We start from the raw sequence: 27,068 nt of genomic DNA on the forward strand, positions 1-27,068 counted from the left end.
AAATTTAAATGGACTGAATGCACCAAACAAAAGACACAGAGTAATAGAATGGATAAAAAAGCAAGATCTATCCATATGTTGCTTACAAGAGATTCACGTCAAACCCAAAGACATGCACAGACTTAAAGTCAAGGGATGGTAAAAGATATTTCATGCAAACAACAGGGAGAAAAAAGCAGGTGTTGCAATACCAGTATCAGACAAAACAGACTTCAAAATAAAGTAACAAAAGACAAAGAAGGACATTACATAAAGATAAAGGGCTCAGTCCAACAAGAGGATATAACGATTATAAATATATATGCACCCAATACAGGAGCACCAACATATGTGAAACAAATACTAACAGAACTAAAGGAGGAAATAGAATGCAATGCATTCATTCTAGGAGACTTCAACACACCACTAACTCCAAAGGACAGATCCACCAGACAGAAAATAAGTAAGGACACAGAGGCACTGAACAGCACAGTAGAGCAGATGGACCTAATAGACATCTACAGAACTCTACATCCAAAAGCAACAGGATACACCTTCTTTTCAAGGGCACATGGAACATTCTCCAGAATAGATCACATACTAGCCCACAAAAAGAGCCTCAGCAACATCCAAAATATTGAAATTCTTCCAACCAACTTTTCAGATCACAAAGGCATAAAACCAGAAATAAACTGTACAAAGAAAGCAAAAAGGGTCACAAACACATGGAGGCTTAACAACACGCTCCTAAATAATCAATGGATCAATGACCAAATCAAATGGATATCCAGCAATATATGGAAACAAATGATAACAACAACACAAAGCCCCAACTACTGTGGGATACAGCAAAAGCAGTCTTAAGAGGAAAGTATATAGCAATCCAGGCATTTAAAGAAGGAAGACCAATCCCAAATGAATGGTCTAATGTCACAATTATCAAAATTGGAAAAAGAAGAACAAATGAGGCCTAAGGCCAGCAGAAGGCAGACATAATAAAGATCAGAGAAGAAACAAATAAAATTGAGAAGAATAAAACAATAGCAAAAATCAATGAAACCAAGAGCTGGTTCTTCAAGAAAATAAACAAAATACATAAGCCTCTAGCCAGACTTATTAAGAGGAAAAGAGAGTCAACAGAAATAAACAGAATCAGAAAAGAGAAAGGAAAAATCACGACAGACCCCACAGAAATACAAAGAATTATTAGAGAGTACTATGAAAACCTATATGCTAACAAGCTGGGAAACCTAGGAGAAATGGACCACTTCCTAGAAAAATATAACCTTCCGAAACTGAACAAGAAAGAAACAGAAAATCTCAACAGACCAATTACCACCAACGAAATTGAAGCGGTATTCAAAACACTACCAAAGAACAAAACCCCCAGGCCAGATGGATTTACCTCGGAATTTTATCAGACATACAGGGAAGACATAATACCCATTCTCCTTAAAGTTTTCCAAAAAATAGAAGAGGAGGGAATACTCCCAAACTCATTCTATGAAGCCAACATCACCCTAATACCAAATCCAGGCAAAGAACCCAATAAAAAAAAAACTACAGACCAATATCCCTGATGAACGTAGACGCAAAAATACTCAACAAAATATTAGCAAAACGAATTCAAAAACACATCAAAAGGATCATACACCATGACCAAGTGGGATTCATCCCAGGGATGCAAGGATGGCACAACATTCAAACATCCATCAACATCATCCACCACATCAACAAAAAGAAAGACAAAAACCACATGATCATCTCCATAGATGCTGAAAAAGCATTTGACAAAATTCAGCATCCATTCATGATAAAAACTCTCAGCAAAATGGGAATAGAGGGCAAGTACCTCAATATAATAAAGGCCATATATCATAAACCCATAGACAACATCATACTGAACAGCGAGAAGCTAAAAGCTTTTCCTCTGAGATCGGGAACTAGACAGGGATGCCCACTCTCCCCACTGTTATTTAACATAGTACTGGAGGTCCTAACCATGGCAATCAGACAAAACAAAGAAACACAAGGAATCCGGACTGGTAAAGATGAAGTTAAACTGTCACTATTTTCAGATGACATGATATTGTACATAAAAAACCCTAAAGACTCCACACCAAAACTACTAGAACTGATATCGGAATACAGCAAAGTTGCAGGATACAAAATTAACACACAGAATTCTGTGGCTTTCCTGTACACTAACAATGAACCAATAGAAAGAGAAATCAGGAAAACAATTCCATTCACAATTGCATCAAAAAGAATAAAATACCTAGGAATTAGTCTAACCAAAGAAGTGAAAGACTTATACTCTGAAAACTACAAGTCACTCTTAAGAGACATTACAGGGGACACTAACAAATGGAAACTCATCCCATGCTCGTGGCTAGGAAGAATTAATATCATCAAAATAACCATCCTGCCCAAAGTAATATACAGATTTGATGCAATCCCTATCAAATTACCAACAGCATTCTTCAATAACTGGAACAAATAATTAAAAATTCATATGGAAACAGCAAAGACCCCGAATAGCCAAATCAAACCTGAGAAAGAAGAATAAAGAAGGGGGGATCTCACTCCCCAACTTCAAGCTCTACTATAAAGCCATAGTAATCAAGACAATTTGGTACTAGCACAAGAACAGAGCCACAGACTGGTGGAACAGATTAGAGACTCCAGACATTAACCCAAACATATATGGTCATTTAATATTTGACAAAGGAACCATGGACATACAATGGCGAAATGACAGTCTCTTCAAAAGATCGTGCTGGCAAAACTGGACAGCTACATGTAGGAGAATGAAACTGGACCATTGTCTAATCCCATATACAAAAGTAAACTCAAAATGGATCAAAGACCTGAATGTAAACCATGAAACCATTAAACTCTTGGAAAAAATCATAGGCAAAAACCTCTTAGACATAAACATGAGTGACCTCTTCTTGAACATATATCTCCTCGGGCAAGGAAAACAACAGCAAAAATGAACAAGTGGGACTATATTAAGCTGAAAAGCTTCTGTACAGCAAAAGACACCATCAATAGAACAAAAAAGAACCCCACAGTATGGGAGAATATATTTGAAAATGACAGATCCGATAAAGGCTTGACGTCCTAAATATATAAAGAGCTCACACGCCTCAACAAACAAAAAACAAGTAATCCAATTAAAAAATGGGCAGAGGAACTGAGCAGACAGTTCTCCAAAAAAGAAATACAGATGGCCAACAGACACATGAAAAGATGCTCCACATCACTAATTATCAGGGAAATGCAAATTAAAACTACAATGAGATATCACCTCACACCAGTAAGGATGGCTACCATCCAAAAGACAAACAACAACAAAAGTTAGCGAGGCTGTGGAGAAAGGGGAACCCTCCTACACTACTGGTGGGAATGTAAATTAGTTCAACCATTGTGGAAAGCAGTATGGAGGTTCATCAAAATGCTCAAAACAGACTTAACAGTTGACCAAGGAATTCCACTCCTAGGAATTTACCCTAAGAATGCAGCAATCAAGTTTGAAAAAGACAGATGCACCCCTATGTTTATCGCAGCACTATTTACAATAGCCAAGAATTGGAAACAACCTAAATGTCCATCGGTAGATGAATGGATAAAGAAGATGTCGTACATATACACAATGGAATATTAGCCATAAGAAGAGGGCAAATCCTACCATTTGCAGCAACATGGATGGAGCTGGAGGGTATTATGCTCAGTGAAATAAGCCAAGCGGAGAAAGAGAAATATGAAATGATCTCCCTCATCTGTGGAGTATAAGAACAAAGGAAAAACTGAAGGAACAAAACAGCAGTGGAATCACAGAACCCAAGAATGGACTGACAGTTACCAAAGGGAAAGGGACTGGGGAGGATGGGTGGGTAAGGAGGGATAAGGGGGGGAGAAGAAGGGGGGTATTAAGATTAGCATGCTTAATGGGGGGGAGCGAGGGGAGGGCTGTACAAGACAGAGAAGACAAGTAGTGATTCTACAACATTTTGCTGTGCTGATGGACAGTGACTGTAAAGGGATTTATAGGGGGGACCTGGTATAGGGGAGAGCCTAGTAAACATAATATTCTTCATGTAAGTGTAGGTTAATGATAAAAAAAAAAAATGAAAGAAAGAAAAGGGGGATTACTCCCTGATAGGATAAAACTAACTGTAAACCAACGATTAATGCATGCTTGAAAAATCCTTAATTTTGATCACTTAAAGGGTGTCAGATGATCGGCTATGGAGGAACATTTTTCTGATAATATTCCTTTCTCTTAAAAAAAAAAAAGCAGTTCCTGTATGGTGACCGCCAATGAGTTCTACACAATGGTATAAAGGGCATATCAAAGTGTGTGCAAAGGGTCTGTTTATGTTTATACAGAGGATCAAAGCCTAATTGGGCTACCGAGAAAATGAACTAAGATACCATATGAAGAAGAACTTCCAACATCAGCACTCTCTGGAAGAGTCATACCAGAAGATGATCATCAAAAAACCTCAACAAAGATCCAGGTGCTGCTACAGTTGTAGCTGCATTCATACCACCGGTTCCTGGACTTGCCATGGGAATGAAGAAGGAGATATCTAAGCTGGCCTGTGCATACAGTAATACAACATATTTGACTGGATCTATACTGTCGGAACTTAACCAAGAATTAGGAGAAGTGCAAGTTCTAGCACTCCAAAATCTTACAACTACAGACTATCTACTGTTGAAAGAACATATGGGATGTGAACAGGTCCCAGGAATGGGTTGTTTTAAATTGTCTGATTTCTCTCAGATTGTTCAAGTACAGTTGGATAATATCGACCATATCATAGATAAGTTTTCACAAATGCCTAAGGTGCCTAACTGGTTTTCTTGGTTTCACTGGAGATGGCTGGTAATTACAGATATGCTTTGGTTATGTAACTATACTCCTATTATGTTAATGTGTGTGTGCAATTTAAGTAGTAGCTTAAAACCTATACGTGCTGAAGTTACTCTACAAGAAGATATGTCAAAGAAATAATCAATCTTCCCATGTTTTCTTCCGCCTACTACTTCTATAGCTTTTCTTCTTCCTTCCTAATTACAACACTTAAATAGAATTCATTCCTCATATCGAGTTTACCGAGTATCATAATTCTTCCAAGTGGTAAAGATACCTCAAGATAAATGCTGGGCATAGAAGCCACAGGGCATAAATCTGCAAAGAAGTAAAAAGCTAACCTTTTCAAACAATATTGCTTCTCTCTCACTTACCAACTTTACATTTCCCTGTATGGCCCTGGAAGATGACTGGTTAGCCAGAGATGGGTAAGATTCCTCAAGGGAGGAACAACCTAAGACAGGCACAGTCGCAGGGGGGCCATCAGGTGAGAAATTGGGGATCAACAGAGGTGAGGCTTAGAACCTCTCTCCCTCTGTTTTGAGAGAAATCTTCTGCATCCGTGGATGTTTTATTGCCCTTGTCTAGCTTGGATTAACACATAGTCTACAGGCACACACCTGATCATCTACATTTGCTCTCTTACAACACTAAACTAAGTTTTCTACCTTTATCTTGCATCTACCTACCACTTCAGCATTTTATTAAAAAAAAAAAAATAATAATAATAATAATAAGGGAGAAATGTGAGATTCACATAAAAATCAAGTATAAAAATCAAACGAATATTCATATTTGAACTGATGGTTTATAGTTCATAATGCGTGATCAAATCCAAAAGTTTCTGTTATGACTGCGCTTGCACTGTTCACCATGTAAGAACTTATTCACTACGTAAGAATTTGTTCACCATGTAAGAACTTGTTCGTTATGCTTCAGCAGATTAGGGACTGATGAGAATTAGGCTTGGGGTGGATTAATGATTGTGCACTGAGTCTCCTATACAGAATTTTATTGTTGTTAACAACCTTTTGATTAATAAATATGAGAGATGGCCTCTCAAAAAAAAAAAATTAGATAATATATTTTTAAAAGTACAGTCGACATGGGTTATACGATTTAAATGATCTGTTGATAATACAACATTTTAGAGACACCGGTACAAGATGGCATTAAATGCATTCTATTGAACTCTATTCTTAAACAAACATGCTGAGGATGTACAGTTAGATGATTACATTTACCCTTTAGGGGTGTATTTTTCTGGTTTCCTGAAAACTATATATGAACATGAAGTTCATACTTTTATTTACAACTGAAATATGTGCTACCCCTATGTTTATTGCAGCACTATTTACAATATCCAAGAAATGGAAGCAACCTAAGTGTCCATCAGTAGATGAATGGATAAAGATGATGTGGTACATATACACAATGGAATATTATTCAGCCATAAGAAAAAAACAAATCCTACCATTTGCAACAACATGGGTGGAGCTAGAGGGTATTATGCTCAGTGAAATAAGCCAAGCGGAGAAAGATAAATACCGAATGATTTCACTCATCTGTGGAATATAAGAACAAAGAAAGACTGAAGGAACAAAACAGCAGCAGAATCACATTACCCAAGAATGGACTAACAGTTACCAAAGGGAAAGGGACTGGGGAGGATGTGTGGGAAGGGAGGGATATGGGCAGGGATAAAGAAAGGGGGCATCACGATTAGCATGTATAATGTAGGGGGGCATGGGGAGGGCTGTGCAACACAGAGAAGACAAGTAGTGATTCTACAGCATCTTACTATGCTGATGGACAGTGACTGTAATGGGTATTGCAGGGGGGACTTGGTGAATGGGGGAGCCTAGTAAACATAATGCTTTGCATGTAATTGTAAATTAATGATAACAAAAGAGAAAAAAAGAAATATGTGCTAACCTCATATTTAAAGTAACTGAAATGAAACTTTAGATAGATTTTTTTAACACTCCAACACTATACTGTCCAAGATTATAGCCAGTCACTACATGCAGCTATTAAATGTGTCTAATTCAAATCGAGATATGCTGCAAATGTAAAACATATACTAGATTTTCAAAACTTGGTAGGACAAAAATGTAAAATATTTCCTTAATTGTCATATAAATTATGTATTATGATAATATTTTCAATATATTGGGTTAAATAGAAGGTTATTAAAATCAATCCCATGTGTTTCTTTAGTTTTTTAATGGTACTACTAGAAAGATAAAAATTACTAGGATGACTAAAATTTATTACTGGTATTATGTTTTAAATGGACACTGTTCATCTTTAAGGAGAAATGATAGCTTGAGTACAATAAGAAATGTGTGTTATGATTATAATTTTTACAATTAAGGTAACTTCACACAATTCAAGCCATCAAAATATGATGTTAAACTTCATTTGTTGATGCTGTGGTAAGTTCCCAATATGTAATTAACTAAAAGAAGGTAGAATTAAAAGAACTCTTGATATAAGAATAATATAGTCTTATTTTCATATATGTGTGTGCGTGTGTGTGTGTGTATCAAAAGTGATTATACCTAAATAATGGAATTAATATTAATTACTAATTTAACTTTTATGCCTTTTTAAATCTTTAACTTCCACAACAACAAAAATAAGTGGACTTTTTAAAAAGGATATGGAATTATGGTGGTTAAAAAAGCTTTGGCCAGACTTATAAATATGTGATTTGGCTTAAAATTTATGAAAATTCAAAAATCCATTTCTTTTGTTTTGATTCATTTCCTTTTTTTTCCCAAGACAGAATGAATTCAAGTTGTATAGGATACTCAATTTAAATCATAGGACTCCTATATGCTATTGTCAAGGTCTATTTAAAGCTTCATGTTTTATCTGGTTACACCCATGTAACTACTCTATGAAAATGGTAGAATTCTCTTAACTAGGAGAGTAGACCTCTAATGGTTTAAACAAAAAGTGAAGGGAATAATAACTATATATTAAAATTAATTTGGCACAAATGTGTTTTCTAAGTACTAGCTTCCAAATTCTTGAATTTTTTAAAAGAATTACTTTCAAAAGATTAATTGTTTAAATATGTATTATTTCTCAGGTATCATATGTTTAAAAAGTACTTGATATTGTATTTCATAATAACATTCACTTGGTAGATAAGTGCCTCCATGAAAGATCATTTGGTGAAGCAGAATCCTATAAAGAAACTTTCAGCTGGAAAATTTAAATGAAATGCACTTTCAGACTAACCTAAAGAAGGGATTTCAGAAAACAGCTAGTAATTAAAACATGATATATATTACATTCACAGTGTTTTAATTTGTTGAACAATATTTGGCCAGTTAAAAATGAAATCCCGTTAGCTCAAACTCAGTTTGGAAATTTGAGTTTAAAATGATGCTAAGGCTATGGTGCCAAGCCACAGCAACAGATCAGACTGGGGGAAGCCATCAGCTAGTGATGTCTGTGGTAAAGCCATTATGAAGAAGATGCCATACAGATTGGGTCTCTGAACCACAAGGACAATGTGAGGCTCAATCCAAGGAGCTTCTGAAAAATTGGTATAAAGAAATGGGGTTACTGTATGGCCCCGGAAGATGACTGGTTAGCCAGAGACGGGTAAGATTCCTCAAGGGAGGAACAACCTAAGACAGGCACAGTCGCAGGGGGCCATCTGGTGAGAAAATGGGGAGCAGCAGAGGTGAGGCTTAGAACCTCCCCCCTCATGTTCTGAGAGAAATCTTCTGCATACGTGGATGTTTATTGCCCTCGTCTAGCTCGGATTAACACATAGTCTACAGGCACACACCTGATCATCTACATTTGCTCTCTTACAACACTAAACTCTGTTTTCTACCTTTATCTCGTATCTACCTACCACTTCAGCATTTTATTAAAAATAATAATAATAGAGAAATGTGGTATCCACATATAAATCAAGTTTAAAAATCAAATGAATAGTCATATTTGAACTGACTGTGTATAGTTCATAATGCATGAACAAAACCGAAAGCTTCTGTGATGACTGCCCTTGCACTGTTCACCATGTAACTTATTCACTATGTAAGAATTTGTTCGTTATGCATCAGAAGATTGGAGACTGACGAAAATTAGGCTTGGGGTGGATTAATGATTGTGCATTGAGTATTGACCCCCCTATACAGAAATTTATTGTGGTTAACAACTATTTGATCAATAAATATGAGAGATGCCCTCACAATATATATATATATATATATATATATATATATATATATATATATATATATATATATTTAAACACACTTCCAATTGTAAAATAAATAAGTAACCGGGATGTAATGTATAGCATAAGGAATATAGTCAAAATATTGTAACAACTTGGTATGGTGATACCTGGTACCTAGAATTATCATGTATATAAATGTTGAATCACTGTGTTGTACACCTGAAACTAATGTAATGCAATACTGTTGTCAACTACCCTTCAATAATAAAAAATAAAATAAAATAAAATAAATTAAAAAAAAAAAGAAATGGGGTTAACAAAGTCAAAATGCCAGTGAATTACAGAAATGATTTTGAAAGTCCAAAACAACCTCAGGCAACCTCTACCACAGAACATTAATGCTGAAGTCAGGGGAAAATAATTTTAAGTCAGATGCACCAAGTTAAGAGTGACAAGGTATGGTACGGTGTGCAAAATAAGAATGCTTCATCAAGTCTCATTTTATTGTTTTTTATTTCAGTTTCATGTTGTGTCAGAAAAGACCTCATTCTCAATATCTATGTGACAAAAATAGTATCTAAGAGATAAACACAAGTGCTCCACTTGAAATAAAAGAGAGGCTGAAATACCTAGTCGTGTATGCTTTTAAAAGTTAAAAATGGCTAGGTCAAGCCAGTAAAATTCACCAGTGAGAGATCAGTGTGAAGAATGCCAGAGGCTATAGGCAAAAATAGAAACATAAGGGCACGCCAGCTACAACAGATTAAGGAAATCTTAATGGGAAGGACAGAGTCATCTCCAAATGGGAAGCAGTTAAGACTTTTATTCTTTTAAAAGCTATAATTCAAATAGATATTGCCTTACCTGTTGTCTTTCTATTAACAGTTGGTGTATAAAAATAATTTATTTTGCCTAGGACCAAAAAACCGTCCTTCTGGCATGCAAGTCTATGGGCTGGGACGCAAATATCATAGTGAACAGTCCTTTCCTCATAAAGTCTGCAGAACCAACATACAGTCTAATAACACAGAGTGAAAGCTTAGTGAGTGAACGATGCTGAGCTGTATTTCCCAAAACTGTCAAGGCATATCTACAAACTCTAATAGAGAAAAAGTTATAATCTATAAGCAAATATGTGAATTAACTTTGTAATCAAAGTATGCAGTAGAAGAATTACTTTCTGGATGAGCACTAAGAGCTGCTGTGAGGTTTCACCCAGCAGGGACCACGTGGGCGGGATTTCACAGGCGCTCTCCCCGTGTCAGCCCCGCAGAAGCCCTCCTCTCACCTCGGGTTCCCGCCCCTTCTCCCTTTGGCTCCCCCGAAGGCAGCCGCCACGTTAGCTGCTAAAACCAGGGATGAGTTTTAAGTATTTTGGTTTTTTATCTGAATATATACTTGATAGGTGCTTGTGTGCTCTACTTCTTTGCTCAACATTCCTTTATTTTCCATTTCTTTCCTCTTGACCTCCAACCACCAGCACCTTCGCTTCTACCCTTACTCCTGCTGAAAGTGCTGTGACAAAGTCACCTACTTTCTTACTGTCAATCCAGGGGCCATTTGTTTGTCAGATACTTTCTTGTTTTGAACTCAGCCTCAGAAATTGTTGTCCAATTAATTAAAATATTATGATAGGGTGCTCTTTTGGTTTTCTTCCTACCTCTCTAAGGGTTTGGCTTTGTTTTGTTTGTAGTTTAAGTTCTTTATTGCTCTTCCGTCCATCTCTTCTCTTTACATTCTCACCTTGAGTATCCCACTCCCTGCCAGAGCATTACATTTACCCACATGCTCCGTAAATCTGTTCGTGGCCCAGAGCTCCCTCTTGAGCTCTAAGCCACAATATTCTCCAACCAAATATTTCTATCTGAATATGCCACTATGTCTAAAATGCAACCCAAGATGTCCCCAGACTTGCTTCTCTTCCTGTGTTCCCTACTCTAATGAATAGCATCAATGTTCACCTGGGTATACAAGTTAGAAAATTGGACATTATCCTTCTCCCTACTCTCTCCCTCCCATACAAATGTAATCACTCACTACACTAGGATGATTCTGCTTAAAAGTCATTTCCTAACTACGGCTACCTCCTGTAATATTACTAGTATTCCTCTAGTTCTGGTAATGTCACCTTTAACCTATATTATTGTAATAGTCTTAATTCTGGTCACAGATTTTTTTCTGTTTTTCTCAAATGCAGGTCTTTCAAACACTAATGATCTAATAGCTATGAATTTAACACAATATTCATATTTTATTGCTTTAGTTATTAGATTGTTCCAATAAGTAATATTTTATTACAGCAATTGTGATTTCCTAGAAAAATGAATTTTTTCCTTATAATGTCATTATCAAATCTATATTCCATTACAAAGTGTTTCACATAAAGCAGGATATAAAGACATTTTGAATATAATAATGAATTGTTAGGTGATTTAAAGTAACTGTTCCATGTCTTCTAATATTTTAGAATTTTACAATCCTGATTACATATTCTTTTTAAGAAAGAAGAGAGAGCTATTATACAATTAGTTTCAATATAAATGCTCAGAGTTGATGCATTATGCGTGTAAAGACCTAATTATTTTATGCTTAGTAGAAACACATCTTCCTTTGGATCTTTCCACACAAAAAGATGGTTTGGAATTACTAGAGATTTATGTAAGTGTGACATTAGAGTTTGAACCACTAGAATACATACACTATTCAATATATGTTTTGGTTTTGGAAATTGCAACTCATAACAGTATAGTAAGATTTCAAGGATCTATCAGAATTACACAAACTCCTCATTTCATATAATTTTAAGGTTTAGTATTACAGTCAAAGCTATTTATGATTTAACTTGGGAAATAATGTACGTAGAAGCATTTTTTTAAAAAAATCCCACATCTGGGTAGTCAGTTGCACCATTTTCAGTTATTTAGAGAGTCCAAGTGAAAACAGCTAATTCCTAGAGCCATGTAACAGCACTTTATCAACTTAATAGAGTTGAGTTGGGCTGCAAAAATAAGTATATATAAACATTTGTTTGAACATCACTTCTGGAATTAAATGTCTCAATTCAGTGTATGGTCATCTTGTCTGATGGCTAATCACTTGCTTTTACCTACAGATTTAAGGCAAAAATATAGTGTCCCATGCAAATTAAACTATCAAATATTTTAACATAATTTTGGGTTAAAAAAAATAAAGTGCTGAGTTCTTGTATGTCAATACAAGTCCTCAGAGTTAATAATGCTACTATTAATTCAATTTTAATTCTACAAGAAATCTTTGCACTAAAAAATTTACACACTTCACTGAAAATATTCAAGACAACAAAACACCAGGGTAAGAGATGTCTACCATTTGACATGAGGATTAAGATTAAGTATTCAAAACTACGTCACTGACTTCACTTAAAATTTACTGAATTCCATTAGATTTCTAAGTTTGTTAACCAAACATGGCATGATTTAGAATTTTTGATGCTTACACTGAGGATTTATCTCAAATATCTTAATAAAAATCAAAGGATTTTTGAATAATGCCAAAAATTCTGGAGAAAAATTAAAAATACCTTCCAATCACTATTGCAAAATATTAAAATAATTCATTTTTCTTAAAAAGGAGAAAAAAGCTTTTTATAGAAAAATCTTATAACTACTATAGTAACACTGTAACAGTTAATGATGTGTTTTTTCTTACCAGTTATCTTTTCCTATTTTCAAATTACCCTTCACATTAGTTTCTTCCACTTTAAACCATGGCAGAAAAAAGTAATAAACTGGAACTCAAAAAATCTATCTAACTTCATATTTATCAGTAAATAATTAATCAAGATTAGTTTCTTAGCTGCTATGGCTTTAGTTTATTCTTCTGGATATTCCTGTACAGATTTCCTAGTTTTCTGGGCTTTGCTTTTATGAGCTATGTGGTGGAATGCATTCTGGATGTAAAAAATAATTACTTTTTACCCTTACTATATCTGTCATTTTTATCATTGTCTGTCTGTGGTTGCATGTTCCTAAGGGAAAGGAAACCTATCTCTTCAAGTCGCTTTTAACTATCACAGCACTCTATACACATAGGTACTTAATACATGATTTTTGAATAGATTGCTTTTCTCACTATTGTTAGATATTTTTTATTTATGATGCTACCTTAGTATTTTATAATAGAGTAACTTTCTGAAATCATTTTGTATACAAAGCCTATCACTAAACTTCACAAACCCAAGTTGGTTTCATTGTAAAGTATTATAACAGATGGCAAGAAAGAAATAGATAAATGATTACTATTCACATTTAAGTATAAATACCTTCTTGCTAATGCAGATGCAGTCCATACAAGTTAGTTTTGCTGTCTCCGAGAGTCATTAAATAGCTTGATACCCCCCCTTAAATAAGGGTGCCACCCTGAAAATGTAAAACGTTCCAGAAAACCACTTGGCAAGACCACAGGGAATTTCAAATACCTCATACACCAGCATTAGTTTAGAAAAAAAAGTTATATTCTCTAAATGATTCTGTGAACATCAGGTAATCATTGTTAAGGGATAGTTTGTGACTATACAATAAAGAAACACTCATCATCTAATTGCTGATTTCTGTGTGCTTTCATTACCTAATACTTTTTATGACTAGAATATTAAAACGTAGACATTTTGCATTATTCAATTTTCACCTACTGGAAGAAACATTACAGAATTAATTGAGTTTACTATAAATAATTGCCATAAAATTGTTACCATATTACCTTCTATCATCTAACAAAATCATGTAGATTTTCTTCTATCCAAATACAATAGTTCCTAGTATAATCTAGGTCCTTTACTGGTAACATTTTACTCTATCTCTATTGAATGCTTTTGTTAATTATTCAGATTTCTGAATTGCAAAGCTTATTTTTAGAACAATATACTGATCTACCTTGCCTTCCCTGTGACATCTAATCTATCCCATTATGTAATATCATTTTTCCCCATGATTAGCTCAAGCATCAATATTCTAGTCAAGAACCTTCACTGATATTGCTAGCAATATTATTAAGTTCAGACTTTATTTTCATTTTTTTAGTTTCTAGATCCACCATTCCACCACCATCAGTGAGTACATTGTGAACAAAAATCCTACATCTGTTTAATGATCTTATTGATGCTTGATAAACTGTATACTATTAAAAATATTTTCTGCTATTGCTACAGATTTCAACGAGTTAAATCCATGCATAGTATGGGGTGTCAGGGGTAGGAGTTGATAGATTAGACTGCTTTAATAAAATAACTTAGTAAAATAGTAACAATAATTGATAAGAATTTCAGACCTAGAACAGATTTTGCAGTTGAATTAGTTTCTCTAAATACCTTTGTATGTTGTGTGCTAGAGTTTTTATTTATGCTATTCCTTTTGTACATGCTATTCCCTTGTACCAAATATTGCATAAAATATAATTCAATGTTTTAATATAAAATTATCATATAATAAAAATATTACTATCCTTAATATATGCATTTTCAGAGTTAAGTATATTTCCCAATATCAGACAGCTGACAGATGGCAGAGGAGTAATTAAAAAGATTTTTTTTTTTACATTCCTTTTGTACATCTCCCAACTCTCAAGGCCCCAAACCACTCATCCTGACCTAATTCAATTGCTACCACCTATAAGTTCTCCTTGATTCCCAAAGCTGGAGATTATGTTCTCAATTCTCATTTAATATTTTATATAGGCCTTTCTAGGGCATTTATCCCCTTCTATCTTGTGTGGTAGTATTACTATGATATGATATGATATAAATATGAAATAAATATAATTTCTTCCCTGAAAAATTGTATCTTCTCCCTGTCACACTGAGTACACAAAGCAATGCCTACTACAGATCAAAGTTTGGTGAAAATCACAGGCTTCATAATTAGTTTGACATAAGTTTGATTATAAACACAGCCACTTAGTTCTTTAACTTTTCTATGTTTCAGTTTCTTCAGATAAAATTTGGACTAATAATGCTGATTCCTTATTGGTGTCTTTGAAAAGTAGTCTTGCTTTACAATACACATTTAAAGGATTAACTGTTTACTGAGTTATCCTGTCTTATATTATACCTTAAAATTTTAAATGGAAATACAATTTAATTAATCTGCAGATCATATTGATATATTGCATTTATGCTTTGTAACCTGCACCTGTTTCACATATATGATTTTGCTTGTACCAAGTATCGCATAAAATATAATTCAATGTTTTAATATAAAATTATCATATAATAAAAATATCACTATCCTTAATATATGCATTTTCAGAGTTAAGTATATTTCCCAATATCAGACAGCTGACAGATGGCAGAGGAGTAATTAAAAAGAGGTTTTTTTACATTAAGTACATATCCTATTCCCTGCCTTTTGAGATGCTAATATATTTTGGAAAGCATTGTATACCAGTGTATATATATATACATGTATGTATACACACACACACACTCATATATATATATATATATCATATATATATGAATGTTTATATATATACACACACAAAACATTGGTTTCAGTGATATATTAACTCCTGTTTAACTTTGACTCTTTGGTGATTTTCAAATACCAACCAGTTAATTTAATTTCTTTTCTCTTTCTCTTATACACAGCTCCTAAATCTTTCCTGTCTGTTTTTTGTTTCTTAGTCTTTTCTCTTTGAATTGTTTTTAAAGAGTAACCTGGAAGGTAATTTTTTTCTCAGCAAATCATCTTTATAACTCTGCTTTATAAAACAGAAACAGTCAATTATAAGAAGTTTTTAAGCAATTCAAACATTTATAAATTATTTCAAAGAAATGGTAATTTTTTCATTCTTATGCTAATTATTGTTATTAACATAAACGCAAACTCCATCTATTAATCTACTTTGGTTTCTCAATGAAGAAAAAAAAAGTAGTTCACTATGTAAATAATTAAATATGCTTTATGGAAACAACCAGTCAAGCAGTGATTCTACTCTAAAATTACCTTGGAAGCACCACTGTGGAATTAATGTCTTATATTAAAATCAGTAAGAACTGATAACCATGGTTATCAAATATTTCCAGCTCTTCATTGTAGAACTACTAAATCCTTTTGCTTTTACATATGGTTCAATATAGCCAAACACTTGAATTATCTCAGTTATATCACTTCTCTTAAGAAACAACTTGTACTCTGAGAGGAAGTAAACATACCATGGGGTGTGAAGAAACAAGGAAAAAAAGAACAGAGGAATTAGAGAATCAGTCTCATACTCACGGAACGTTCTATACAATTCTTCAAGATCCAGGTGCTTGTCAGAGTTAAAATCATCGTATTTCAGCAGATCATACAAAGTACAATCAGAAAGATCCTTGCCAAGCTCTTCCTGTTTTATCACCTGACAAGAAAATTATAATCATTCAATTATATCTGTTTTCACATTTCTCTAATATAATTAATTATATCTAATATTCACCTAATAGATCATTTTAAGTCTGCAGTTGGGCAAATAAACAAACTTATGAAAAATCCAGATTTTCAGTTACTGGAAAATTGTGTTTAACCATTTCAAAGATAAAAAGTTACAAAGTTAAGATAGGTCTTTAGTGTTTAGTCCAAATTTTGCAATACAAAAATCTCACAGTAAGACCCAGAAAGTCTGAACTTTAAAAGGACAATTTGTATTTCACTCATTTTCTTTGTTCCACTTATACTAACTAAAGGAAATAACTTCCACATGAAAATGTCCTCCTGCATTCCATGACCTAGGTCAAAATAAACAGGGCTCTCTCCCAACAAAAATAGTGATGTAGTTTGTTCCAACTTTTGTCCTCATATCATTTGTGAAAAATGAAGCTCGACTTGTCTTCCTCTGATGGAACTCCTCCCCAGCTGGAAGCTAAACCATTTGGGATTGTGCATTAAGTCCCTTGGTCACAAAGGAGCTATTAAGCAAATGACTGTTTCCAGGAGCAAGACAGAATTAATGCACCAATTGATGATAAAAGTCTATCCAAGTGTGGGTGAGGAAAATCATCAAACTACTTTTCTGCTCTGTGTTCTATCTTATGAACTGAGGCTGTAGCTTTTTTCTACTCTACTGCTTTTAACAATTGCCTCTCATATAAAAGAGCTCTCCAAGACTTTTCAAACATTTCTGTCCATCTGGGTGACTGCATAGCTGTGTCCACTCTCTTTCAGATTCTCCTACATAGAGAGGCAGTAGGTCACATTATGTGGAGTCATGCATTACAGTGTGTTTTTTAAGGAGATGCAATATAATAAAAAAACACAGGTGCTGGAAGTCAGCCAGCTCTGGATTCAGGTCCTACCAATGTCACTTAAGAGCTGTGTAAATTCTGGCAGATCATTTAGTATTTCCTCAGTTAGAAACTGAAGATAGTAACATCAGTCCCTCATGGTTGTGAATATTACACACACACACACACAGACAGACATATAGACAACATATAGTGCACACTCAAAGGTAATCATCTAAAGTTAAAAATGATGATTTTTATATAATATGCTTCTTACTGCAATAATTCACTGCATATTTCCGCATCAGCTTGTGTATGTCAAGGTTGAATATTACTCTTGTGTTATTGTTTATTGTGGCAGAGCAATATGTTTCAGATGTTGATACATCAATGGCAATTGCTGATACTAACTTCCAAATATTGTTAGTTGCTTTTGAGCTATTTTTTAACCCTTTTTGGAACACTCCTATGTTAAAAGTTTAGTCCTGAGTTTAGATGTGCTGCAGAGAAGAATCTGATGATGAAACTTGCTATATGTGTCATAAGAGCCTTGAGCTCCCATCTCTAGCTCCCTGAGTAGTTTAATGATGATGGCATATGCATTGCTAAATATAACTTCTATAGTATAATGGGTTCCCTATTCTTGTGTATCATATTCACATTTCATTGGCTAAGATGATACTTGCTACCATAGGGGGAGAAAGAAGAGGGAAAATGTTTATCTGCTTTAATTGTTTCATATAAATAAATATTGTTGATAGCAAGATTTAAGCCTTACACTTTTGCACAGTCCAGCTGGAGGGATTAACAAAACTACTAATGGCTGGAGCCGTTTCTCCTATAAGCCAAATGGGAAAACAAATATTGCTTTTCTATTTAGGAAGCAACAGAGATCTCAGTTATTCTCCATCTGTTTTTTTTTAGATCATGGAAAATGACTTTTCCCAGGTGGTAGGCAGAAAGTCTATTTGATCTTGCATCTCTCTGCTCTTCATAAAGATCTGCAATGCTAGCATTGTGATAATTTTTAGATGTAGTGATACTAGGGTCTGGTCAGGAATTTTAGTAACATGTTAGTGGCTTATTCTTATACCCTTTTCTAAAGAAGTGGAGATGGAAGATGTTGGGGAAAAACTTAATATTTTGTGCTGTATATTCCTTTCTATTCTAATACTTTACCAAAGCCATGTACTAAATAAACCAAGAGAGTAGACTTTACCTTGTTTCCTGAGTGCTGGCTCTGGCATAAGACTAGCTTGATTTTGATTCTATCATGATTATACAACTTAAGCTGTGCGTGCTGTTTTAATGAGTGTGCCTCAGAAAAACTCATGGTTCTGGCCAGTGAGCTTTCTACAAGCAAGTCCGTTCACCTGTACTGGGCCATGCCTGTGCACAGGGAAAAGGTGACTCATTCCATCATTCATCAGTATTTCTAATATATGTTTTTCATTTATTCCATTTTTGGTCAATGAAACAGCCAACTTAAAACGTACTTCCTAGTAAATTTTTTTCCACTGTAGATGCCCTGATGAGAGCTTTGGCACAGTCTGGGGAGTACTAAGTGAGGGAGGTACTTTGCTATAACTTTTCAACCATGAGGAAAAAAATTGCTTTAGATATACAGATTTTTGGTAGCCTTAAAGTGATGAGGGTTTGATTGTCAGGAAGAAAGTGTTATAGAAAATATAAGTAGATTTTTTCCCCCAGCGTACAGGAATACACTAAGCACTCTTTGGCCCTGCGCATCCAAACTCACAGGGCTCTGACAGTTCCCAACATTTCCTCCATTTGCTGTTTGGTACTCATTCTAAAAACTTTCCATTCTAGGCTCCCCAAAACATGCAATTATTTCTGAACCAGTGATTAATGGTAGGGCCAGACTCACTGAATATATTGTTATTTAAGTATCCTATGATGAAGTTTCAGCCAAGGAGGTCACTCATAATTCCATTTATCTATTGTAAAATAATGGAGATGTTTCTCAAATTTACCAGGGTTCAGGTGAACATACTAAAGCTAAAAGGAAAATGAAAATTTTCACCTTTTTCCTAACTAAAGATAAAGTTACATGCATCTTGGGTTCCACAGAGGTTAGAGTTATATGACAAGATAGAAATACTAACAGAATGTACATCATCAAGGGAACTCAGACACACAGCCATCCAGAAGGGGTATATATTTAGCTTCAATATAATAGAACTCTCAAAATTGCATGAGGAATTGTAGTAACTCAGGAATGATTCAATGTTGTGGCATTATATTTCTTTTTTGTTACAAAATAAAAAGCAAAAGGAACTGTTCCTCCCCAAGTGCTTTATTCTCCTTACTATTACCTTTCATTCATTTATCTGATCTTCCATTCTGCAGATCTTTTTTGACCATCTGCTATAGGTCAGACACTGTCCTAGACTCTGAAAACAGCTTATCACAGATAGACAAAAATCCCTCTCATGTGGAATTTATATGCTAGAAGAGAGTGAGGCAGGGCAAGAACATGGGACAAGAGTCATGTCATTGTAACATCTACTTGCCTGCAAAAAAGGCTCGGTTATTCTTTAACTTAATTTATATGTTGTTCTTCCTCTTCTTTCAGCCCCTTGATCAATTAAGTAACTTTGTAACCAGGACAGGAGTAGACCTCTAAAGGGTAAATGAACCTATGTGGATAAAGAATGTCGAGATCCTGACTAACAGTCACCTAAATAACCCTATTCTCAAGATAAAACATCAAAGGATTTATGAACCACCTTTGTACATCATGCCTTATGCTAAACCCTACCCAAAAGGGCCTTTAAACCCCAAACCCTAAACCCTTAAGTGCTTCTCCTCTTTGAGTTCACCCTCACTCCTGTCGCAGTGTGTAGTCTCCTATATCAAATAAACTTTCTTGTTGCATAAGCTAATGGCACCTGTCTCTGAACTCTTCTCCATGAAAAAGACAAAAACTCGCTGACCTCCATCCCCAGTGGTAAATATCTTTGTCACTTTGTTATTTCATTCAGCTTTCTAGTCTTGGCACAATCCTTTTCTCTCTCTGTTTTATTTCAAACCAGTACTGAAGTGGAAGTTCTCAGACCATAATCTCACATAGTGCTCTGTGACTCCCCCAGATCCTGAGATGGTAGCACCTCAGAACCCACACCATGCAGATTCAAGCAGACACTGGATGCCAGGTGACTCTGGCTTCAGGAGTTGGCAAGGGATTTGCCCTTTGCTGAACAGGTGTTCAGTGAGCTTCCCTTCCCTCCCTCTGCTCTTTCTTGCTCTCTGCTGCCTGCACGGCTGCTGCCATTCAGGGCTACTCTCACTTTAATGAATTCCTTCCTTACCTACACTCCTACCTACTCAAGATAATTCTTTCTCATTCACAGTCAAGAACTGTCCCCCATCCAGGTTGAGGTTTCAACTAGTGTGCAGGAAGAGACATCCCAAGATGCAGCTAACCAGAAACAAGAGGAACAAAGAAATATATAAGTAAAATATATTGTATTTCAGATAATGATAAATTACCTAAGATAAATAAAACTTGAAAGAGAAAGAAAAGGTGCCAGGGGTGGTTTCAGGGATTATCTCCCTGCTATAGAGAGGTGTGGTTTTGATTTCTGGGGGTATGGCAAGACATAGAAATCCAAGATTATATACTGATTCTTACAAAAGGGAAAAGAGACATGGGGTTGATTTTGGTGGTCTCAAGGTAGACCATGGTTTTGAGAGTATGGATGTGGAGTGGAGGAGACCAAGGGAGTGGAATCTTCCAGTTCTGTATCTTTTTCTTTATTCTCCTTGGTGGCAACAGGAGAAAACAGCAATTGTTAACTCAGGGAGTTCAAACCACTCATATGTCCAAGTTTTCTGAGCATTTCCTCATCCTTTGCAAACTACTTTCCTCAAACTAATCATAATCTTGTGAGAATCACAAAGGCCTTACTAGAATCAGAGCTCAGTGCTCCTGTGTTTTAAAGAAAGTCCATCACATCTGTGTAGTTATGGAGAGGAGGGTAAGTTAGCTCACTCCTTTACTTGGCAAATGTGTAGGTTACATTAAAGTGTAAGGGCCAGAAAACAAATATACTCCTTTGGTAGAAATATACACATCCAGTGATTAGCATTAAGCTGCTACCACATACTCAGTACGGGTTGGCTACTACTTAGTCCTCCAAACACCTTCTTGTCTACTTTTTTCCTTTCTTCTTCTCTCCTTCCTCTCTCCCTCTTTCTTTAACTTCTTTGCATCTAACATATGCTAAGAATTGTGCTAGGGGCTGGAGATAGGCTAGTGAATAAGAATGACACAGTCTCTGCCCTCATGGAGTTAATATTCTAGAGAGGATGAGTGAGAACACTGTAATCAAACAAATGAGCAAAATAATTATGGACTGTCAACGTTATAAAAAAAAAACAAGGTGAAATGACAGAGTAAACAATTTATATAACAAATCAGAATTGTTTAATCTTATATGTAACAATCATAGGTGTTGTGGTGTACATTGCAGTATTTCCAGAATCCCCTGCCTGGTCTTAGCCTGTTTACATATACCCTGCAGCTTCCTAATTGGCCTGGCGCCTGTCAGTCACCAGGCACTGCCATGACTTCAGGGGACTGAGAGGACCACACCGGCTTTTGCTAGCAGGACAGGGACAAAGGGGAGGGCGTGCGGGGACAGGGCTGCACTTCACTAGACTGCTTCGGTTACACCAGTTTATTCATCCCCTGGCCTGGACACTCCTTTCCCGCAGCTAAAGGTGTGTTAAAGAAAAGGACAAAATGAAAACAACTATATCTTCTAAGTTCTCTTTTAGGTTTTGCAAAATGCCTAACATTAGAAAACATTGAAAAAAATCAATAGGGCTCACATTAATTCTTTTGAAGGATCAGCTGAAGAGATAACATTATAAAATCACTGGTGGGGGGAGAAAAAATTATTTTTAAGGTATTCAGTATGGCTTACAGGGATTCTCTGAACATGAATGTCAATTTTTTTAATGCACTTGTAAAATTGGAAGGAAAGAACCTACACATAATATGTTTCAAACTTTTAAAAACTAAATTTAAATTTTCCCGTTGTGCATATTATGAACAGCATTTTTTAAAAATCTGAAACTAGTCACTAATGTTTACAGATACAATAGAAAATACTGGTTCTTAATTGCAGCCCTGAGCTTCTAAACCAACAGCTACAGGCTTCACCTTTTATCTGTTAAGCTTTAATTGCTGTTGTTATTATCATTTTGACAAATTTAGCACTTGAAAGGAAATCCCCAGTACTACTAAACCTCTACCTACTGGCATTACCAGTGCCATTTTAAGTCAAATACCTGGTTTCTGCTGCTTATTTTGTAAACCTGATAGGTTTACGGGATTTTTAAATGTTCAATAGGATTAATTACCATGGCATTCCCAGGATGTCCTCACTTATCTCTCCTTGCTATCTACATAAGTGCTTGTTTATTTGTACTTAGTTTGTTCTCACTAAAATAGCTTTTTATTTATTAGATGAAACAATTCTTAAGAATCTTATAGTAAATAAATATGTACTAGACATTAGAACCTTTAAAACAATCTTTAAAATTGTAATAGGCTTTATAACCTCAAAATAAAGATTAACTGTCCATTCCCAATGTAACAGTTATAATAAATTTTAAGGAAATTGACATGTACAAAGGTTGCAAAACATCATTGTCATGCCTATCCTGTTAGCTTAAAAATATCTAGTCTTATTTATTCTTGCTTTTTATTTAATTTTGTAAGTGTATTCACATATGGTAGTCATTGAGCAAATGGCTTTTTAAGTCAAATATGTAGAACATAATCATCTAAATCCAGTGAACAAGTAGTTCTTTTTATTATTTTAAAAAGAGTTGGCATGTATGCACGTTAGGAAAATATTTCATTCTAGTACGCATTCCTAATGTGAATCAGCTTATTAAGATGACAGATTCTAAACAAAGAAAAAGCTAAATCAATATACTCAATACAGCTGCTTATTTAAACTCAGAATCACAGGGGATGGCTTTGCTTACTTAAATTCTGAGGGTGGTTATTTTATGAAATGGGGAAAGGCGTAAGGAGCAAATTTGCCAAGCTGTTAGCACTATTTCCCTTCAAGAACCTTACGTTTGCTGCTGTTAAATTAAACAAGGAGGCCATTAGACTGAGGTGCTCCAATGCCCTGGTGCCCACCTAAGTAAACCCAAATCTAAGCCTGTAAACACTTCAAGGTCATACCATCAAAATCTAAGAGCAACCGATCACAGACAGCCAAGTAGGTTTTAAGTGACAGCCACTCGATAATTGCCTTACTTTGCTTCCACCTTTTCTCTATCAAAGTTTTTTGCTAGTTTCTGCAACAGAGTGCTTCTTACCAATCTGGTTTGTCACTGCCTGATTCAAACTGATATTTGCTCAAGTAAACTCTTAAAAATTTTAATATGCCCCAGTTTATCTTTCAACACTGCTAACAGTCTCAAGGGTACCATTCTGCCCAGTGAAGTCTGCCTGTATTATCCCCTCATCTCACTCTGAGGACTCAACATTTCACACCATAATGCAAGAAATAGCTGTCCAGCCTCCTCTCAGGACAAGTCCTTTTGGCTTCATACTCTGGCTTATTTCTGTGACTATGTGTGGATAAAATGAGAGTTCTGTGGCCAGGATTCTCACCTGGCCCTGGGTGACTGGCTCACTGCACACCTGTGGGCAATTTGAGTCTATATAAAGGGCTCCACCCAGTGCCCTGCACTCGACACAGTGGCAGGGCTGCAAGGCTGCAGGAGAGCAGAGACTGGAGTGGTGGCAGCACTGAGGACAGAGGCCCAGAGGATGGCTGTGTGGGACAACTGTGCAAAGAGGCCCAGAGGATGGCCTTGAGGACAGAGGGGCCCAGAGGACGGCTGTGGGAACAGAGAGGCAGAGACCGGCCTGCTGCATGCAGACTTGCTCTGAGTGAATGGGATTTTAGTGACTGACCTGCCACCTGAAAATAAAGTTGGGTATAACCCTTTCACCCCAAAGAACGTTTTGCTGTCAATTTCTTTGGTCACATTGAATCCATAGTGAACTTGTCCGGGGCTGAAAACCATTGGCAAGACATTATTAGAACTAAGTCTCCCCATGTCCCTGCTCTGACCCAATTCTGATTCCTTTTCAACTCTCTGGAAATCCTGCTCTCTGATTAGAAAACCCTCTTCTGCCTTCTATTTCTTATAAAAATATATTCTTCAGTATATTGACTTTAGGAACATGTCACTGCCCCTTAAGGAAACCTTTTGTCCAATACTTTGAACAATTTGAAGCTAATTTTTCTCTCACATCCATTCTACCTCAGTGCAAGGAACATGGTCAATAATTAGTTTCCTATTGGCACTTCTGAATTATTTCCTCTTCCCAAAACAGTCTTCATTAGATAGGTAAGTAGAAAGTTAGATTGGATAGCTAAATAGGTAATAGATAGAACCTATTCCTTTTGATCTCAGGACATTTAGCTATAGAATTCTTTCCTATTCTCTTTCCATAATTCACAAAGAGATTTAGGTCCTGATTTACAATATTTTTTTACTTAAACATTTTCAGTATTTTCAGTGCCTTTAGTATAAACCACCTGGGATAGTTCTATGCTTCCTTTCCTAACAAATGACCACTAGCCTTCTCTCTTCCAAAGACCTTTTCCTATATGCCATCCTTCCAGAAGTATTATGTTCATAATTTACATCACTTCATCCTGAAATGTTTCTTTCCAGCATTACCTATGTAGGTCTCCTTTAGAAATAATGTATGTTCTTCAAACCACTCAAATATGCTACTATGTAGCTGAGTACCTGACCACACTGGTTATATATATATATATATCACATAGGAGAGATACCAGGTCTGTGATCATGCTTGAAAGAGAGAAGAATCTTTGTTTGTTGGAGCTTTTGCAGGAAGGGATTATTCTATGAGACATACACTGGAATGTTAAGCCAATTTGGAGCATATTGCTAAAAGGCCAATTTTTACCAAAGGAAGCATTAGTAAAATTCAGACTTCACCACAGACCCGAAGAAAGCACTGGATTCTTTCAGTTGGAGAAGACAAATTAAGAGAAGCAAGAGAGAGATCCAGATAATAGAGATGAACCTCAGACACCTGTTCAGATTTGGGGTGTGGAACTAAGGTAGAACACCAAGAAAGTGAGGTTTCACAGTTTATCAGAATGGTCCTCAGGAAAAGCTTGAACATTTGGTTCTGTTTTTAGTAGCCAGAATTGGTTACTGGCAGAGACCATTTAGTTTCACAACCTCTTTCTGAATAGGATCCAGGCCATATAGCACAGATAAGAAAAGCTATAGGGATACTCAGAACAAAAGAAACTAAATGTCTGTTTAGATCTATATTCAATAGTTAGAGCACAGACATTTTAAAATAAAAATGCACAGAAAACTTTAAATGTGATAGAAATGTTGTTTTGTTGCTTTTGTCATACAGGAATTGAGACACACGGGAGAGGAAACAGTGATTACGTGTTCTGTTCCTGTACAAAAATTTGATGTATACCCCACTCTAACCTACCATCCAACTCCATATCCTTTAGGGAGGTAGAAATCCTCACCTTATGGCTGAAAGTGGAACTACACTTGAGGAAAGAGAGATACGGGGTTTTACCCGCTTCTGAGGGTATAAAAAATATGGCAGAAAACAGGCTAGAAATTTCCTCTCTCTCAAGGACTGAAGATATCACTTCTCCCTGAGGGAAGAGTGTGATAGATACTGGTTTTTGTTGGTGGGGCGTTATATTCCATAACTTGCCACAGGTTTTAAGAAAAATAAATGTTGGCAATTATGAAATGTGATGTGTTTGGTTATGTAAATTTAGGAGGAGAATCTAAAATACAACCATATTGTTTGGCATGATAAAGAATTTAAAAACACAGAGAAGGCAAGTAGTGATTCTACAACATTTTGCTATGCTGATGGACAGTGACTGTAAAGGGGCTTATAGGGGGGACCTGGTATAGGGGAGAGCCTGGTAAACATAATATTCGTCATGTAAGTGTAGATTAGTGATACCAAAAAAAAAAAAAAAAAAAAGGCAGTTCCTGTGTGGTAACCTCCAAAGAGTTCTACACAAGAGTATAAAGAGCATATAAAAGTGTAGGCAAAGGGTCTGTTTGTGTTTATACAGAGGATCAAAGCCTAATTTGGATACGCAGAAAATGAACTACGATACGATATGAAAAAGAACTTCCAACATCAGCACTCTCTGGAAGACTCATGCCAGAAGATGATCATCAAAAAAACCCAACAAAGATCCAGGCGCTGCTACAGCTGTAGATGCACTCATCCCTCCAGTTCTTGAACTTGCCATGGGAATGAGGAAGGAGATATCTAAGCTGGCCTGTGCATACAGTAAAACAACAAATTTGACTGGATCTATACTGTTGGAACTCAATCAAGAATTAGGAGAAGTGCAAAATCTTACAACTACAGACTATTTACTGTTAAAAGAACATAAGGGATGTGAACATTCCCCAGGAATGGGTTGTTTTAATTTGTCTGATTTCTCTCAGACTGTTCAAGTTCAGTTGGACAATATCCACCATATCATAGATAAGTTTTCACAAATGCCTAAGGTGCCTAACTGGTTTTCTTGGTTTCACTGGAGATGGCTGGTAATTACAGATATGCTTTGGTTATGTAACTATACTCCTATTATGTTAATGTGTGTGCGCAATTTAAGTAGTAGCTTAAAACCTATACATGCTGAAGTTACTCTACA

The 27,068-nt window shown here is 35.7% G+C and overlaps 1 protein-coding gene across 1 annotated transcript in view; it reads right to left on the reverse strand.

Annotated features, from left to right (window-relative positions):
* FSTL5 (follistatin like 5) overlaps positions 1-27,068 on the reverse strand; it is an 856,022-nt gene that overhangs the window by 374,270 nt on the left and 454,684 nt on the right. The window contains exon 6 of the mRNA XM_036892294.2: positions 16,328-16,448. Within this exon, the coding sequence (XP_036748189.2) occupies positions 16,328-16,448 (121 nt within the window). The remainder of the gene's footprint in view (positions 1-16,327; positions 16,449-27,068) is intronic.

The sequence above is a fragment of the Manis pentadactyla genome, chromosome 1 (assembly GCF_030020395.1).
Source record: "Manis pentadactyla isolate mManPen7 chromosome 1, mManPen7.hap1, whole genome shotgun sequence".
In the NCBI taxonomy this organism is placed as follows: Eukaryota; Metazoa; Chordata; class Mammalia; order Pholidota; family Manidae; genus Manis; species Manis pentadactyla.